The sequence below is a fragment of the Callorhinchus milii genome, unplaced genomic scaffold (genome assembly GCF_018977255.1).
Source record: "Callorhinchus milii isolate IMCB2004 unplaced genomic scaffold, IMCB_Cmil_1.0 Scaffold11, whole genome shotgun sequence".
In the NCBI taxonomy this organism is placed as follows: Eukaryota; Metazoa; Chordata; class Chondrichthyes; order Chimaeriformes; family Callorhinchidae; genus Callorhinchus; species Callorhinchus milii.
This window is the reverse complement of record NW_024704752.1, coordinates 1,179,612-1,198,013: the sequence shown is the minus strand read 5'-3', so window position 1 is coordinate 1,198,013 and position 18,402 is coordinate 1,179,612. Positions and strand designations below refer to the sequence as shown.

Genomic DNA, 18,402 nt, shown 5'->3' with positions numbered 1-18,402 from the left:
CCTTAAAAAAATGATAAAATGAATAATTTGGTCACTTCATCCCTGACTGTTTGTGGGACGCTGCTGTGCACAATTGGCTGCCGTGTTTCGCCCACAAAATACACAGTCAATTCACTTTAGAGTGTATCATGTGAAGTGCTTTGATACGTTTCAAATAAGGAGCTGTATCAATTGCAAGGATTATTGTTATTATTACAAATCGTAGACACCCTGCTTTCTCTTGGGCTGACCCTTAATTCTCTCTGAGGACTGAAAGAGGCAGCTCAGAACCACTTGATGTGCTTTTGGGATTGCGTCACACACGGCTTCAAAGCCATAGAAATTGAGAGCCATTCAGAAAAATATTCTCCTAATTTACCCCTTGCCCTTCCCCCTGGATTGTATGAATTTGGTTGGCTTCATGGTGCACGAACATTGTGTTTGCCAAAGCCCTCTCACATGAGGACCTGAATAAACCAGTAAGCCTGGGTACGTGGCAATGGACTTGGAGCTGGAGAACAGCGAAGGGGCTGGCACGTCACAAGCTGCCCTGAACCACGCTCAGGGAACATGTCTGTCAGATGTTGAGGAAACTCCGAGGCTTGGGACAACAGCTACTGGAAGTCAGAGTAAAATTGGGCCTTTTTAGCACAGCTCTAGGTGGGTTCAGTGTGGCAATGGTCACACTTGACACTGAAGTCCTGTAGAGTCCTGTAGCTCAGTGGTTAGAGCACTCGCCTCGCAAGCAAGAGGACCCAGGTTCGATTCCTGGGCAGGGCTAAATGTTGGGCAAGCTTCCTTACTCCACATGCCTTTATTTACCTAACAGTGAGTAGGAACCCGGTTCTTAGTTGACTGTCGCTTTCTGGGGTATTAATCGCTTCAAAAAATAAATAATAAAAATAATAATAATAATTTGGTTACTCAGTCCATGACTGTTTGAGGGACGCTGCTGTGTGTAATTGGCTGCCACATTTCACCCACAAAATATACAGTCAATTCACTTTACAGCTGTCTGCAAGACCTGATAAAGCGCTATATCAAATGCAAGGATTATTATTATTATTGTTATTATTCAACAACTAAACCCTGAAATTCATTTCCAATGCCAAATGTTTCACTCTCCAAACAACTACAGCGGGAGGTAACTTGTCAAAGCAGGTAAACCACACCTCTCTTTCCCCAATTCACAACACTTTGTCAAACTGTTCTGTTATTTTCTGCGTATGGGACAATGAATTTGAATCAAACGTTTTCAAGCCACTTATGTTTATATGTAAAACACTCTGTACATAAATGTAAATTGCATTGTAAATATTCATTTTGCTCACAAAATACATAGACAATCCAATTTACAACAACAACAGCTTGCATTTATATCGCGCCTTTCAGTGGGGTCATGTCCCAGAGCGCTTTACAATGTATCCTGTGAAGCGCTTTGTGACGTCTCAACGACGTGATAAGGCGCTATATCAAATGCAAGGATTATTATTGCTGTTGTATATTGTATTGCATTGTATACCAGTAATCAATAGCAGGGGCTCAGGGACATTTGGAAGAAGGTTCAAAGACCATTGTCTTCCAAACCGCTGGTAAATGAACTGAGCCCTAAGTTAAACAAAATGCAGAATACTGCAAATGATGGAAATCTGAAACAAAAACAGAAGTCACTGAGAACACTCAGGCAGCATCTATGGAGAAAGGAAAGTGAGTCAATGTTTTGGATCATTTCCTTTCTCCATAGATTCTGCCTGACCTGATGAGTGTTCCCAGCGACTTCTGTTTTTCTTTGAGCTCTAAGCTATTCAGGGACATTAATCGTTGAGATTTTTTTCATCCTTATTTCGTACAGACTGGAGAGCGATTCTCTGTGTTTTGTTGGCATCCCCAGTTAGTGTGAACTCGATCAATTGTAGTGTAGCTGCTCACACAGCGTCAGCTGTGGAACAGGCTCAGAGGGAGCGATGGCAAAACACTGCAAATGCTGGAAATCTGAAATAAAAACACAAGTCGCTGGGAACACTAGGAAGGTCAGGCAGCATCTAATGAGAGAGGAAAGTGGGTTAATGTTTTACGTCTGAGAAAAGATGATTGACCTGAAAAGTTAGCTCACTTTCCACTCTCTATAGATGCTGCCTGACCTGCTGCGTGTTCCCAGCGACTTTTATTTCCGAGGGAGCAATGATTCAACTAGCAAGAAAGCCCCTGATAGAGTGGAGCCAGACAAGCTGTAGTAACTCTCTCAAGCGTTTTTAAATGAATGTACAAATTGTCCTATCTCCTCGCCCCTCTCTAGGATTGGATACCTAGAGACTGTGACTCACTAACCAGGCACCGCAGCTATTCACCGTCAGATAACATGCTAATTCACAAGTACAGCGCAGACACTGACTGACCACTGTGTCAGAATTCAACAGTAAGAAACCTTAAATAGATTGAAGCCTGGCTCAGTCGGCAGCTCTCTCACCTCTCAATCAAAAGGTTGTGGTTTCAAGGTTCATGTTGGAATTTGAGCTCCAATAGTTGCAGCATAGTTATTAAGAGAGACAATTCATTGTTATAATATTATGTATTACTATAATTATTATAATAATTATAGTAATAAAATAATAACCCCTCAATGAAAAATGTGGTCACTCAATCCACGACTGTTTGTGGGACACTGCTTTGCGCAATTGGCTGACGCTTTTCGCCCACAGAATACATAGTTATTCCACTTACCGATATATTCTGCAAAGTACTTTGAGACATCTCAATGACGCGATTAGGCACTGGATCAAATGCAGCGATTCTTATTATTGTCAAGGATGTCGTCCTTTGGAGAAGACGTTAGACCGAGATGCCACCTGTTCAGATGGGAGTTAAAGATCCTGTGACATGATTGGAAAAACGAGAGAGAAAGCAGTTTCCCCTGATGGCCTGGCCAACAATCCAGAATGAATTGGTCACTGACCTCACAACTGTTTCTGGGACTTTACTTACGAGCAAAGTAGTTACTGCGTTGACTTAAAAAAGGCACCTACCAGGACAGTCATTACTTGTGTCACGCTTCCAGACATTTTGAAGTTCAAGGCGACATAATAATGCACGATTTTCTTTAAAGGTCATTTTCACTTTACTATATTAACACCTGCAGCAAACACTGAGTTCACAGACAATACACATGACTGTGTTCATGATGGATTCTCCTCATTTACTGTGTATATAAATAATAATAATAATAATAATAATAAATAAAAGCAGGTTACGTTCATCTTTGGACAGTGACTGATCCTGTTTTCTGTTGGCTGATACATTACAATAAATGTGTATACATCATTGGCTGAAGTGTTTTTAATAAATACTTGTATGAAATTGTAGCTTCCGCATTCAAGCCCCCCGGTCAGGACTTGGAATCACGCAGTCTAAGCGGATGCTCCAATGCAGCGCTGGGGTGGGGGGGGGGTGTTGCGTTGTCGTACATGCCGTCCTTCAGATGAGACTTTTAAATCGAGGTCCTGTCTGCCTGTTCGGGTGGACATTAAACATCCCACAGGACTATTTGAGGAGTTTTTTCTGGTGTCCTGGCCAAAATCCCCCACATAAAATTGGTGACCCACTCCATGTGCTGTTTCATTTTGCCCACAAAGCACACAGTCACTCTACTTTAAGCCAGTCCGAAACCTTGTGTCTTGTTTGACCCTCAACTATCCTTTCTACCCCACATCCATGCTCTGCCTTCCCCCACCTCAGCAACTTCACCCGGCTCCTCCACTGTCTCACACCGCAGGCCACCGAAACCCTCAAGCACACTTTCATAACATCCAGGCTTGACTATACAAGCTCACTGCTTGTCGGCCTCCCCAACTCCTCCATAGGCTGCAGATCATCCAGAACTCTGAAGCCCGTGTCCTCTCCCGCACCAAACTCCATGACCCTATCACCCCCATCCTCACCCAACTCCACCGGCCTTCTGCCACTCTGCCCCCACCCTCTGGAACTCCATCCGCAGTCCTTCCGCCTCACCCTTTCCCTCGCCTCCTTCAAGATCCATCTGAAAACCTTTGCCTTTGACCATGCTTTCGATCACCCTCCTTCCCCCCACTTGCTCTCCACCCTTCCCAATCCCGACCCCCAGTTCGGGTCCAAACCACTGACTGTCCAATGCCTTGGGACGTCCTGCCGACGTGAAAGGTTTACAAGTGCAGCTCTGCTAGGCTCTCCTCATCACTGAGGTCCTGGTACTGTCCTTATGACTCTCTGCTCTGAGTATGTACCAACATATCAATGTCCTCCTGAAGGGAGATTGCTCAAAACTGGGTACATTATTTCAAGTGACGGCCTCACCCGTGACCAAGAAGAGTTTAGAATTACCTGCTCTGACTGTAATCAGTGCGTTTTATCTTCCACCCGATCGTTCATAACCATAGTTACCACCAAATAACCAATTTCAAAAGGTACAAATCACATATGTAACAGGATTAGCTTTGCTGTGCTGTCAATACCAGAGATCCCAGAAACTCATCAGTGTCACAAAGCAACCACTAGATGGACATGTCAGACTGTTGCTCCACCTGAAACCTCCTGAGTGGTTTGAGTCGGATTACAAAGTGGTTGTGAAATTTGCCAAGAATTGTCAACCATGCTTTTTCAAATCAGACATAACAAAATATATTTCTCATGTATTGCAAGATACTGTTATTTTCTTAATCTGTTTTTTTGAAAGATTCGGATACTCAGAAATACATTAAGACGAGCGACTAACAAGCGGGTTCCTACTTACTGCCAGGTAAACAGAGGCGTGTGTGTGGAGCTAAGGTTGCCTAAGGTTTTGCCCCGCCCGGGAATCGAACCCGAGTCCTCGTAATTGCGAGGTGAGCGCTCTAACAAATTGCGACATCCTCCCATAGTGAAATATAAATGTATCTTGTTGTTGTTGTTGTGTTGTTGTTGTCTAACCACTACACTTAGGGGCTCCAGTTACCTTACTCCACACACTTCAGTTTTGTTTACCCAGCAGTAAGTAGGAGCCCGGTTGTCAGTTGATTGGCGGATCACATTCTGGGGGTAATAATCACTTAGAAAAATATTTGGTCACTCAATCCACAACTGTTTGTGGGACACTGCTGTGCACAATTGGCTGCCCACAAAATATACAGTCAATCCACGTTTGAGTACCCTCCTTGCACAAGGACAATCCACTTTACAGTATATTCTGTGAAGTGCTTTGAGACGTCTCAACAACGTGATGAGGCGCTATATCAAATGCAAGGATTATTGTTATTATTATTATTAATGAGTTTTTAGAATATGGAATACTTTACCAAAAACTGCTGCTGAAGCTCAATAACACTCTCTAAAAGGGAAGTGAATAGGGACACTGCAAAAGATAATCTTAAAGGGTAAAAAAAATATGCGGGTGTAGTGGGTTGAACTCAACTGGAGCTAAACTGCTAACATTAACAGAACACACCAAACTATCACTTGCTTCTGTGCTGGGGTTATTCTGGGATTCTATGGTGATAAACTAAATAGCTAGGATTTCCATGTGTAGGTGGGAGGCAGGGAATTCTCAGTTGGGTTTGGAGACTCTTAAGCAACGGTGATGGGTTTCCACACGTGTCAGACGTCAGGCTGAGCAAAAACAAAACTGAAATATCGGTAAGGGATCAGGGAAACTGCAGGTCAAAGACCATCTGAAGGACAAAAGCAGGAGAAGGGCATAGGAGGGATAAAGTAATAGATCGCTACCACTGTCCAGTGAGTCAGGAACAGGGCATCAACTTCACGTAATCACAAAAGAGAAAAGAGAGGAATTAAAGAGAAGTTAGAAAAAAAAGTGTTTACCAGAGGGTGGTTGGATTACGGAATTTTCTGCCATAATTTTTTTTTGGCCAACCACAGAAACCCATCACCGTAGCTTAAGAGTCTCCAAACCAAGCTGAGAATTTCTTGACTCCCACCTACACATGGAAATCCCAGAGCCATGGAATGGAATGCGCTCTCTCTCTCTCTCTCTTTCTCCCTGGAGGGATGCTTCCTGCTTACCTAATTCCGGGGAGTATTAGACACAGGTTGGCAAGAGTCAAGGCTTGGGGGGAGCCCAGAGTGTGCGTTGGGGTAACTGCTGGAGTCTAACCAGATAAAACCACACAGCTTGCCATTGATATCGCAGTCTGGCAAACTTTCCTGCTGCATCTCCAGCTAGGACCGCCCTCCCCGTTAGGGTTAATAGGAGCTGAGTGGGATGACGCCCTGCCCCAGTGACTGGTTTACCCTTCCATGTTCTGCTGATAAGCCAGGCCGGGCTGTGCTGCCATCAGCAGTGAGTGCCCTGGAATACTGAGGACCCTCCTGGCTCAGGAACTGGAATAGAGACCGTCACAGAGGGCTGACTTGATTCCGACATTCCATTGGCAGGCAGGTCACCATGGAGCCAGTTCAGCTCCAAGGAGATCCCACATCTATGCAATAAGCCATAGTTGAGGTAGAGTCTATAAATCCTTTTCAACCGGAATTGGGAGAGTGCTTTTGTGGAGTCCTGTAGCTCAGTGGCTAGAGCACTCGCCTTGAAAGCGAGAGGACCTGGATTCGATTCCCGGGCGGGGTGAAACTTCAGCAAGTTTCCTTACTCCACACGTCTCTGTTCACCTCGCAGTAAATAGGAACCCGGTTGTCAGTCAAACGGGTAAAAATCCCTCCNAAAAAAATATGCGGTCACTCAATCCATGGCTGTTTGTGGGACGCTGCTGTGCGCAATTGGCTGCCCCAAAAATATAGAGTCAATTCACTTTGCAGTATATTCTATGAAGCGCTTTGAGACGTCTCGGTGACCAGGCATTATATCAAATGCAAGGGTTTTATTAAAAGAGGATAAAGTAAATTGGGGAGGGAGCGCGGGCGAGTAAGGAATAGATGAGGCAGCTCGTGTGGAGAATACCAGTACAGACTCGATGGGTTGAATGACGTGTTTTTGGCGTGTAACAATCTGCGCTTCTATGTACATAAATACTCAAATACATTAGTTGTGTTTATATAGAGATGCATCCGTGGTTCTGTTGACCAACTTCCTAATGAAATGGAGTCAATGTCGCTTTAATATCCAGTTAGATAAACACTCCGCCAAGTAGCATGGAGCCTACTTAACACAGGGATGACAGTGTCTGCAAAATAGTGCAACAAATCAGACCCTCTCAGCACATTTACACCTTCTCCTGGGAGGGAAGATTAATATACGGGGATTGGCACAGTTTTTAAACGTCTCGATTCCTGTGAAAAGACAAGTAACTTGGGATCAACTTCTAAGTGAAAACAACGCGTGTTGTTGTTGTTGTTGTAAATACGTAATAAGTAGCATTTAGGCATCTTCCAAGTAACAAAACGTAAGGTCTGAGTTTTACTTGAGCTCTGGGGATGATGCGGGAAGATGGCATAAAAGCAAATCCTCAGTGTTATATCGACTGTGCGTGTCTCAAAAACTCACTCAAAACACTGATTTAAGCCACGGTTCCCCCATTATCATTTGATTCATCGGATAACATCTATCAATATGGTAAATGTAATCTGGGAGGAAACTTAGTTCCATTCTCAGTTAATCTTTACCCTGTTTTGCATTTGTTAGAACCATAGAAACATAGAAACAGGAGGAGGCCATTCAGCCCCTCGAGCCTGTTCCGCCATTCTATAAGATCATGGCTGATCTGTACCTCAAGCACAAACTCATTCATTCTATTTCAATCACTGAGTGACATTGAACTACTTTTATCTTTTTTTATGTTTTATTTTATTTTATTGGTTGAGGGAGATTTTATTACAGTGGTCAGTCATTTTTCATTGGATGTCCAATGATTTATTTTATTTCATTTTCTTGATTGTAAGAGAATTATTTCCACTATTGTTCAATACTTATTTAATTACGTGAAAATCACCTTGTTTTCTGCGTGTTACAGATATTGATATTAAATTGGCCAAACAGAGAAGAGGGAGTCAGTGTCTTGTACATTCTCTCTCTCCTTACTCCTCCTTTCTCTTTCTCTCTCTCTCTCTCTCTCTCTCTCATTATTATCACATTAGATGTTAAACGAGCCCTGGATCAGTCTGAGCAGAAACTCACAGCAGATGACTGGTGTTTACAGCACTGTCAAAGGGACTTACATTCTGCTTAGAAAAGGTTAAGCGCATTAGGGATCTGCCGTTCGAGGACAGTCCTGGAGCTGGGAACATCCAGGTGGGATCAATACAGGCTTCAGGACACCACAGAGCACAGCTGGATGGAGTCTGAGTCTCCGCCGGTGGTGGAGGAAACGGGCTGAGAACACACTTTGCCTCTGTAGAGGGAACATCTGTACTCCTCTTGTCGCCTCTCACCTCACGCTCCAGGCAAGCCTTTGACACTGCTCCCTACTCTACTTTCCGACCCGACATGACTCGTACCTTGCTGCTGCGTTATTGAGAGCTTCACCGAACACTTGCACTGAAAGACGCTGTTTCCATTGACTGAGATTTGCTGCTGTTGTTCTGGTTGTGGAAAAAAAAAGCAGAAAATAAGAAATGGAAATCATTGGAAAAACTCGAGAGGAAGGTGGAAAAGAGAGGGACTGAGTGTGTACAAGTGAGATGGATTTGGGACGGTCTTAGCTCGCTCTAAACCGTCTGATAATTGTCGAACCCCCCCTCCATCCATCCCTCCCTCACTCACTCACTTAGTTGCAGAGGGGACCTGGGCTGTAGAGCCAGACTCCCAAGTCTTTGTGTCTTTAGGGCTTAATATTAATAATAATAATCCTTGCATTTGATATAGAGCTGTATCACGTCTTTGAGATGTCTCAAAGCGCTTCACAGAATATACTGTAAAGTGAATTGACTATATATTTTGTGGGCAAAACACGGCAGCCAATTGTACACAGCAGCGTCCCCACAAACAGTCGTAGATTGAGTGACCACATTTTTTTTATTGAAGTAATTATTACTCCTGTAAGAGTGATCCGTCAATCAACTAACAACTGGGTTCCTAATACTGCTCGATAAACAGAAGTGTGTGGAGTGTGGAAACTTGCCCAACGTTACGCCCTGCCCAGGAATCAAACTCAGGTCCTCTCGCTTGCGAAGCCAGTTCTCTAACTACTGAGCTACAGGACTCTGAGCGACAGTGTGTAGGCCACACTCCAGAGACTTTGTGCCTTTAGATCTTGGAGATATCTGCTCATTACACTTTCCATCCTCTGATCTTTGGTGCATCAGCGTGCAGACCAGGAACAAGAAGGCACCAGCTATCTGGTCCCCAACCAAAGCCCCAGCCAAACAGCCATCATGTCCAACTCCTTCAACAATGAAAGCTGTGACCAGAATTGCAGCCTGGACGACTCAAAATTTGAGGATGATTACTATCCAGTCAACCTCTTCCCAATCCCTATTCTGACCGGGATAACGGTGATCTGTGCTCTGCTCTCCTTGATCGGGATAACGGGGAACATAATGACTATCCTGATTGTCTCGAAGTTCAGAGACATGAGGACGACCATCAATTTCTACCTGTCCAGCATGGCGCTGTCTGATCTGATGATCTTTATGTGTATGCCCTTTGACCTGTATCGGATCTGGCAGTACAGACCCTGGAATTTTGGAGTGATGCTCTGTAAGATGTTCCAATTCATCAGCGAGAGCTGTACTTACTCCACCATCCTCAACATCACAGCGCTCAGTGTGGAGAGATACCTCGCCATCTGCTTCCCTCTCAAAGCCAAGGTTGTCATCACCAAGGGGAGAGTCAAAGGCATCATCCTCTTCCTCTGGACAGTAGCCTTCTTGTGCGCTGGACCCATCTTTGTCCTGGTTGGGGTCGAGCATATGAATGGGACAGACCCACTGGAGACCAACGAGTGCAAGGCCACCGAGTTTGCTGTCAGGTCGGGCCTTCTGAACATCATGGTGTTGGTTTCCAGTATCTACTTCTTCCTGCCTGTCTTCTGCCTCTCCATCCTCTACAGCCTCATCGGGAGGAAATTGTGGAGGCGCAAGAAAGAAACAATCGGTCCAAACCTCAACAACAGGCACAAGAATAACAAGCAAACTATCAAGATGTTAGGTAAGGTGACTCTGTAAAGTGGGACTTTTGTAAAGGTGGCATCCTTACAATAATAATAATCCTTGCATTTTATATAGTGCCTTATCATTTGATACAGCGCCTATCACGCCTTCGAGACGTCTCAAAGCACTCCACAGAATATATTATAAAGTGAATTTAACTGTGTATTTTGTGGACGAAACACGGCAGCCAATTGCCCACAGCAGCGTCCACAAACAGTCGTGGATTGTGTGACCAAATTTTTTTAAAAAGGGATTATTATCCCCAGAAAGTGATCTGCCGATTGACTAACACCTGGGTTCCTACTTACTGTACAGGTAGATAAACAGAGGCGTGTGGAGTGAGGAAACTTGCCTAAGGTTGCGCCCTGCCAGGGAATCAAACCCGGGTCCTCTTGCTTGCGAGGCGAGTGCTCTAACCACTACATAAACCATATGTACTACATATGGGATGTCCTCCCGATGTAAAAGGCGCTCTATAAATGTAATTTTGTTGTTCTTTTGTTGTACACGTAAAAACTTGTTTTTTTTATATGTAAATATATATGCAGTATAATTTATTATTTATGGCTTGCTTCTTTAAATAGATGTCTTAATGAAACCGTGTTGACCAGATCTTTCCGATGTAGTAAACAAACATATGGTGCAGTGATGGAAATCAGCAGACTGTGACCTTTTTATCACTAAAATGGATTTAATCAAGGCAGCACACTGGGTTATGTATTTGCCATTGTAATTGCATCCTTACCAATGTAATCAGAACAACATCAAGCAAATTAATGATTATAGTGTGCATTGCCTGAGTGGCAGAAAATGTGCAACAAAGTACAAAGTCAGAACAATTTGGGCATATTTCTATTCCTGACTCATGTTACATTTACGGCTTATCAGGTGTGAAACGCGAGCTGAGAAACAGCAAACATTGCTGAGAAACTGTTGCGTTGCTGGGGTTTCTCATGAACACGTTGGTTGAAATATTGCACAGTCACTCCATTTAAAGTGTATCCTGCGAGGCGCTTTGAGACGTCTCGAAAACATGATAAGGTGCTATATCAACTTGGACAATAGTAATATAATAAATATTATTATTAAGGATTATTATGGTTGTGTATGTGACATTAATCAAACCTCAGATTACTGCACACCGATTTTGGGGGGAGATAATTTAGTGTTTAAATCTTGTGATGTGTCGTGGAGAATGGGAGAAGACAATAAAAACATTGTGTTGCTAACCGGAGGTAGCTCCCTGAATATTAGTAATAATAATCCTTGCATTTGATAAAGCGCCTTATCACATCTTTGAGATGTCGGAAAGCGCTTCACAGAATATACTGTAAAGTGAATTGACTGCATATTTCATGGGGGAAACTCGGCAGCCAATTATGTACAGCAGTGTCCCACAAACAGTCGTGGATTGAGGGACCAAATTATTATTATTATTTTGAAGCGATTAATTCCCTCTGTAAAGAGATTCACCAATCGACTAAGATTCGGGTTCCTACTTACTGTTAGATAAACAGAGGCGTGTGGCGTAAGGAAACTTGCCCAAGGTTTCGCCCCACCCAGGAATCAAACCCAGGTCTTCTCACTTGCGAGTGCTCTAATCACTACACTACAGGACTCCACAAAGAGCCATGAAAAAGCATGAAACATCTTGCCCTGTATCAGTGAAGCATCTCTAATCTCCTACTTCCTTCTCATTAGGCTATGGAGTGAAAGGGATTCGATGTAAGGAAGATATAAGCAAAGCTGTCAGGAACTGTAAGCTATGCTGTAATTGTACATGATGATGTTATGAAGTAGTGCTGGAGTGTGGAGAGCAAGTGATAACCTGTATCTGACACTTGAGAGAAGTTTACTCAGTGACATAATGGACTAGTGTTAGTGAGTGTCTAGTGATAGCCTGTTAAACTCTTCAGCCTTGTAGTTAAATGTATTTCAAATAGTTAAATGTATTTGAAATTTACATTTTAAATCCAATAATAATCCTTGCATTTAATATAGTGCCTTGTCACGTCTTTGAGACGTCTCAAAGCGCTTCACAGAATAGAGTGTAAAGTGACAAAATGCAAAATGCTGCAGATGCTGGAAATCTGAAACAAAAAACAGAAGTGGCCGGGAACCCTCAGCAGGTCAGGCAGCATCTATGGAGAGAGGAAAGTGAGTCACTGTTTCGGGTCCACGATCCTTCGTCAGAACTGGGGTATGTTGGGAGAGAGATGCTTTTAAGGGCTAACATTGGTGGGAGGCAGGGCAAGGAGGACAAAGGAGAACATGGGGAGACGGCAGGGGATGATGGGTTACAGAGCTGATAGTGATGCAAAACAAAGGGGGGAATTGCAACAGAACAGGGGAATAGAGGGGTTAATAATGCAAAACGGGGGGTGGGAGGGTGGGGGGGACATGCAACAAGATTTTCCCCCCTTTGTTTTGCATCATTAACACCTCTTTATCCCATCATCCCCTGCCCTCTACCCCATTTTATCCTTCATCTTCCTTGCCCTGCCTCCCCCCTCTCTGTTAGCCCTTAAAAGCCTCTCGCTCCCAACAAGCCCCAGTTCTGATGAAGGGTCGTCGACCCAAAACCTTGACTCACTTTCCTTTCTCCACAGATGCTGCCTGACCTGCTGAGGGGTCCCAGCCATTTCTGTTTTTGTTTCGGACTGTAAAGTGAATTGACTGTACATTTTGTGGGCAAAACACTTCGGCCAATTGTCCCACAAACAGTCGTGGATTATTATTTTAAATGTACTGTCTTTCAAATCCTCTTTGAACCCCTGTGCCGTCGGTCACCCTCCTACTCCTTTTAACCAAAGAGGATTTCAAATACATTTCAAATGTAAATGTGTGATGTACACTGGAACGGACAGAGTTAGGAGGAGATTGTGGTTTGCTGGTAATTGTAAATTACAAGTGTAAGTGATTGTCTCCAGTCAAGATCTCTACAGTAAGTGGTAGAACCCAATGGTTGGAAACATTTTAAGAGAATAAACAGTGAAGAATCATTTCTACTGGTCGCTCATCTGGCAGCAAAGGTGCATAATTTGCGAGATTTGCAAACAAACTTGTAAATAAAAAAATCCTGTAACAACAACAACAAATGACATTTACGCAGCACCTTTCATGCCTGGAGGACGTCCCAATGCTCTGAACGATTTGGACCCGAGCTGAGGGTTGCGATCAGGAGTGGAGGGAATAAAAGTAATTCTAATCTCCAGCCTGACTTGAGGCTCGTTAATATTGTAATCATGTCTTCGCACCCAGCAGCCTGCTTATATTCATTCAGGTAATCAAATTTCTTTTCAATTTGTAAGACATTCAAATTACCCAAGTGACACTTCCAATTCCTTACAATCCCAAATGTCCCTGAAACCGTTCAGCGCATCAAAAAGCTTCGTCTTACTTTCTTCCAGAAAATTTTGACTGTTTTGACGAGACTGTGCAGAGCAGCAGGGTTAACAAACTCTCTCTTCACCTCTGGCAGCTTGTCTGAAAGGACTTTAGATGATAATAATAATAATAATCCTTGCATTTGATACAGCGCCTTATCACGTCTTCCAGACGTCTCAAAGCGCGTCTCCGATCACCACTTCATCTCCTTCACCACCTCCACCCCCCTCCCCACCTCCATCAGACCCACCACCATCTTCTACGGCCCCTGGAAGAAGTTACCCCCACAATCCCTAACTGCTGCTTGGAGTCCTCTGAACTCCTCTCCCTCTGGCCTTCAACCCTCACCGACCCCTCTTCTGCTCTCACCCTCCTCCACAACACCCTCTCCTCCACACTCGACAGTCTTACCTCCATCACCTCCCATACTGTCTCTTACTCTCGCTCCTCCCCCTGGTTCACCACCCACCTCCGCTCACTGAAGAGCCAGGTGCGGGGCCGCTGAACGCACCTGCGTCAAATCTGGCCTAACGGTCCACCGACAAATCTGGCTGGACCTCCTCAAAATCTACCGCTCCACTCAAGCCTCGGCCAAGTCATCCTTCTACTCCAGGACAATCCTGGAGGTGAAGAACAACCCCAGGCTTCTGTTTTCTACCACATCCCGACTCCTCCGTTCCCCCCCGCCACCCCGCGCAGGTCATCTCCTCCAACCTTCACTGCGAGGAGATGCTGGATTTCCTTGAATCCAAAATCAAGGGAATCCGCTCCGCGGTCACTTCCCCTCCAACATCCACCCACCCCCCACCCCCTCCCTCCCACACTCCGACTCCTACCCATCTTCCCGTACACACCTTCGAACCCGTTTCCCCACCCTCTGTCACCAAACTCATCCTGTCCCTGAAACCCACCACCTGCTCCCTTGACCCCATCCCCACTCCACTCCTTATCTCCCAGCTCCACCTCCTGCCCCACATATCACAGACATCGTCAACCTGTCCCTCTCCTCTGACTCTGTTCCCATTCCCCTAAAAACTGCCATCATCGCTCGCACATTGAAAAAACCCTTCCTTGATGCGTCCCAGCTATCAAGCTACCGGCCCATCTCCCACCTCGCCTTCCTGTCCAAGGTCCTTGAAAGAGTCGTCGCTTCGCAGCTGCGCTCTTTCCTCTCCACCCATTCATTATTCGAACCCCTCCAGACGGGTTTCTGCGCTGCCCATAGCACAGAAACCGCCCTGGTCAAGGTCACCAATGACATCTTGACCATCTGCGACCAGGGCTCCCTCTGCCTCCTCGTCCTCCTCGCCCTATCGGCCGCATTCGATACGGTCGACCACTCTATGCTCCTCCACCGCTTGTCCTCCCACCTCAACCTTCAAGGCCCCGTCCTTGAGTGGTTTAGGTCCCACCTCCATTTTGTCTCCGCTAACAGCTTTTCCTCCAGCCCCCGCACTGTCTCGTGCGGTGTCCCTCAGGGCTCTGTCCTCGGTCCCCTCCTCTTCACCCTCTATATGCTCCCCCTGTGGTGACATCATCCGCAGACATGGGGTTAACTCCCACATGTATGCGGATGACACCCAACTCTACCTTTCCTCCTCTACCCTCAACTCCACGACCCCCGATGTCCTGACAGCTGTCTGTCCGACATCGAGTCCGGGACAAGAGATAACTTTCTTCAGCTCAACGTGCGCAAAACTGAGGCCCTCCTGATTGGCTCACGTCAGGGCCTCCGCACCTCAGGCGCTGACACCATCAGCATCCAAGGCCGCACTCTCAACCTCTCAAAGCCATCAGGAACCTCGGGGTTCCCCTCGACCCTGAGCTGTCCTTTCTTCCTCATATCCGCGCCACAACTGGCACCGCCTTCCATCACCTCCGGAACATCGCCAGACACGGGACTACCTCACCCCTCACGCGGCTGAAACTCTGGTCCACACCTTTACCACCTCAAGGCTGGACTATGGGAACACTATCCTCATCGGCCTTCCCGGCCTTCCCTCCACAAGCTGCAGATCCTTCAGAACTCTGTAGCTCGTGTACTGTCCTGCACCAGGCTTCGGGACCACATCACTCCCATCTTCGCCCTCGCCCTCGCCTTCGCTCGTCTCCACTGGCTCCCCATCCCCCAGAGGATCGAATTCAAGATCCTCATCCTCACCTATAAGGCCATTCACAGAACTTGCTCCCTCCTACCTCTCTGACCTACTATCCCCCTACTTACCTGCCCGTACCCTCCGTTCCTCTGGCTCCGGTCTGCTCCACATCCCCCGCCCCAACTGCCCTACCATCGGTGGTCGGGCCTTCAGCCTCTCAGCCCCGAGGCTTTGGAACTCTATCCCCCAGTGCCTTCGCCGCTTCCTCCCTTTCCACCTTCAAGGTCGGTCTCAATACCTTTCTCTTCAGCCGTGCCTTCAGCTCCCCTCTCAACTCTCTACCCCCTCCTCGCTCCCTCCCTTCCCTCCCCTCACCCTGACCATTTCCCCCCTGCTTGGGTCCCGACCCAACTGTCCAGCGCCTTGGGACGTCCTCCCGACATGAAAGGCGCTCTATAAATGAAATCTTGTTGTTGTTGTTCTGTAAAGAGAACCGACTATGTATTTTGTGGGAGAAACACAGCAGCCGATGCGCACAGCAGTGTCCCAGAAACTGTCGTGGATTGAGTGACCAATGTATTTTTTTGGTGGGATTATTACTCCTGGAAAGCGATTGCCAATCGATTAACAACCAGATTCCTACTTACTGCTGGATAAACCAATGCTGGTAGAGTAAGGAAACTGCTCTACTAAGGTTAGAAACTAAGGTTTCTCCCCACCCAGGAATCGAACTCAAGTCCTCTCGCCTGCGAGGCGAGTGCTCTAACCACTACATTACATAACTTCACATGAGCCCCATGTCTAACATTCCTGTCTGTGTGTCTTCCAGCTGTTGTGGTGTTTGCCTTCATACTCTGTTGGCTCCCCTTTCATGTCGGCCGCTACCTGTTCTCAAACTCAGAGGCTGGCTCCCAGATCAGCCAGTACTGTAACCTGGTCTCCCTGGTGCTCTTCTATCTCAGCGCTGCCATCAACCCCATCCTCTACAATATCATGTCGAAGAAGTTCCGGGTGGCTGCCTTCAAGATGTTCCGAGTCAAGAAAGCCTCCGGAAGGAAGCCCTCCACAGTCAAGGAGGAAAGCTCGCAGGCCTGGACTGAATCCAGCATAAGTACTTGACAGAATGTTAAAAATATAAGTTTTTTTCCGCAGGATGTTATTTGGGGTGTGCTGTTACAGCCTGACATTAGCTGAAGGCAGAGATGGCGAGTTAGTAACAGACAGACTGCTTTCTCAGATCGATGCTATGTGATGTGTTGTCCAGAGACTTCCTGTTTTGAGATGAAAGAGTGACATTTATCACTGTAATATAGTAAACCTTCCACAAGATGTGTGACTGTAAAGAATCATAGAATCTTACAGCACAGAAGGAAGCCATTCGGCCCATCGCACCTCTTTGAAAGAACTATCCAACTAGTCCCACTCCCTCTCCCGCTCTTACCTCAAAAAACCCTGCAAATCTTTCCTTTTTAAGTACTTATCCAATTCCCTTTTAAAAGCTATTATCGAATTTGCTTCCACCAGCCTTTCAGGCAGTGCGTTCCAGACCATAACAACTCTCTGCTAAAACAACTGTCTCCTCGTCTCTCCTCTGGTTCTTTTGCAAATTATCTTAAGTCCATGTCCTCTGGTTTCCGACCCACCAGCCAGAGGAAACAATTTCTCCCTTTCTGCTCTATCAAAACCCCTCATAATTTAGAACACCTCATTTAAATCTCCCCTCGACCTGCTCTGCTCTAAAGAGAATTTAGAAAGTTGTCCATTGACTGTTTTGATTGTGATTCAAAACTCGTGGGAAACCTTCAGTTTATTATTGTCACAGATATTCCAACTCTTGGGCCACTGTTATGCAGTGAGCAGATACTAATCCTATACTATAATAAACCTTGCCTTTGATATAGCGCCTTATCATGTCTTCAAGATGTCTCAAAGCGCTTCACAGAATACACCATTACAATCTTCTTCTATCTATACTAATAAAATGACAATGTCTGTCTGTGCTTCCAGAAGGATCTCAATTGCTGATTGATGTAGAGACATGATTTATACTTCATCGGAAAGGTCTTGCAACTGGGAGTGACATGGGCATATTTGTTTTTGGGTATTTCCTATCGGTCATGAGTTATTTTCAGTTTTGCATTTTTCGCTGCAGTTACACCTGGTGGCCGCCGAGTCAAAGTGGCAAAGTGCGTCACAGAGCACGCACGGAGCCAAGCGGCGGGAACAAAAGAAAGAACACAGACGAAGCTAAGCCGGGGCAACAACAACAAAATTACTTTTTTAAAGCGTCGAGTCCTCCCACCGAGTCCTTCCACAAAGAGTCCTCCTGCAGGAGTCTTCCCAGATGAGTATAAAGACAAAATGTCTGTGTGTGTGTCAATCTACATTCCATATTGGATTATTTGGTTTCAAACAATGCTACAAGGGGTACAGCTAGAGTCTAATAAGTCTTAAAGAAATAATGATTTTTTTTAGATAATAGGGTAGTTATCATGACTTTTTCGTCACCCTGTACATGTAAAGTGAATTGATTGTATATTTTGTAGATGAAACGCGGCTGCCAATTGCGCACAGCAGTGTGCCATAGCTATGGATTGAGTGACCAAATGTGTTATTACTATTTATTTATTGTGAAGGGATAATTACCTCCAGAAAAGCGATCTCGTGTCTTATGATGTCGTTGAGACGTCTCAAAACACTTCACAGAATATATTGTAAATTGGAGTGACTGTGTATGTGACTGCGGCGAAATGAGGCAGCCAATTGTACACAGCAATGTCCCACAAACAGCCGTGGATTGAGTGACCAATTTATTATTTTTTTTTGGAAGGGATTATTATCCCAGGAAAGCAATCTACCAATCGACTAACAACTG

At 45.4% G+C, this 18,402-nt stretch overlaps 1 protein-coding gene and 1 non-coding gene across 2 annotated transcripts; both read left to right on the top strand.

Annotated features, from left to right (window-relative positions):
- The first annotated feature begins 478 nt into the window (after positions 1–478).
- On the top strand, positions 479–16,681 carry LOC103190460 (growth hormone secretagogue receptor type 1). Its single transcript, XM_007911256.2, has 4 exons — positions 479–608; positions 8,124–8,185; positions 9,199–10,042; positions 16,357–16,681. Exons 1-4 carry the CDS (start codon positions 479–481, stop codon positions 16,644–16,646), a joined length of 1,326 nt encoding a protein of 441 aa, XP_007909447.2. The 3' UTR covers positions 16,647–16,681.
- Positions 6,496–6,569, top strand: trnas-uga. Its single transcript has one exon. It is a non-coding gene; the product is annotated as a tRNA-Ser (tRNA).
- Positions 16,682–18,402: the final 1,721 nt, after the last annotated feature.

What these genes read in the sequence shown, in the direction of transcription:
- LOC103190460 (XM_007911256.2), top strand. Translation starts at nt 479, where the DNA reads ATGGACTTGGAGCTGGAGAACAGCGAAGGGGCTGGCACGTCACAAGCT. An exon ending in AACAGCTACTGGAAGTCAGA is followed by an intron (nt 609 to 8,123) that starts GTAAAATTGGGC and finishes CATTCTGCTTAG; the next exon opens with AAAAGGTTAAGCGCATTAGG. An exon ending in GCAAACTATCAAGATGTTAG is followed by an intron (nt 10,043 to 16,356) that starts GTAAGGTGACTC and finishes TGTGTCTTCCAG; the next exon opens with CTGTTGTGGTGTTTGCCTTC.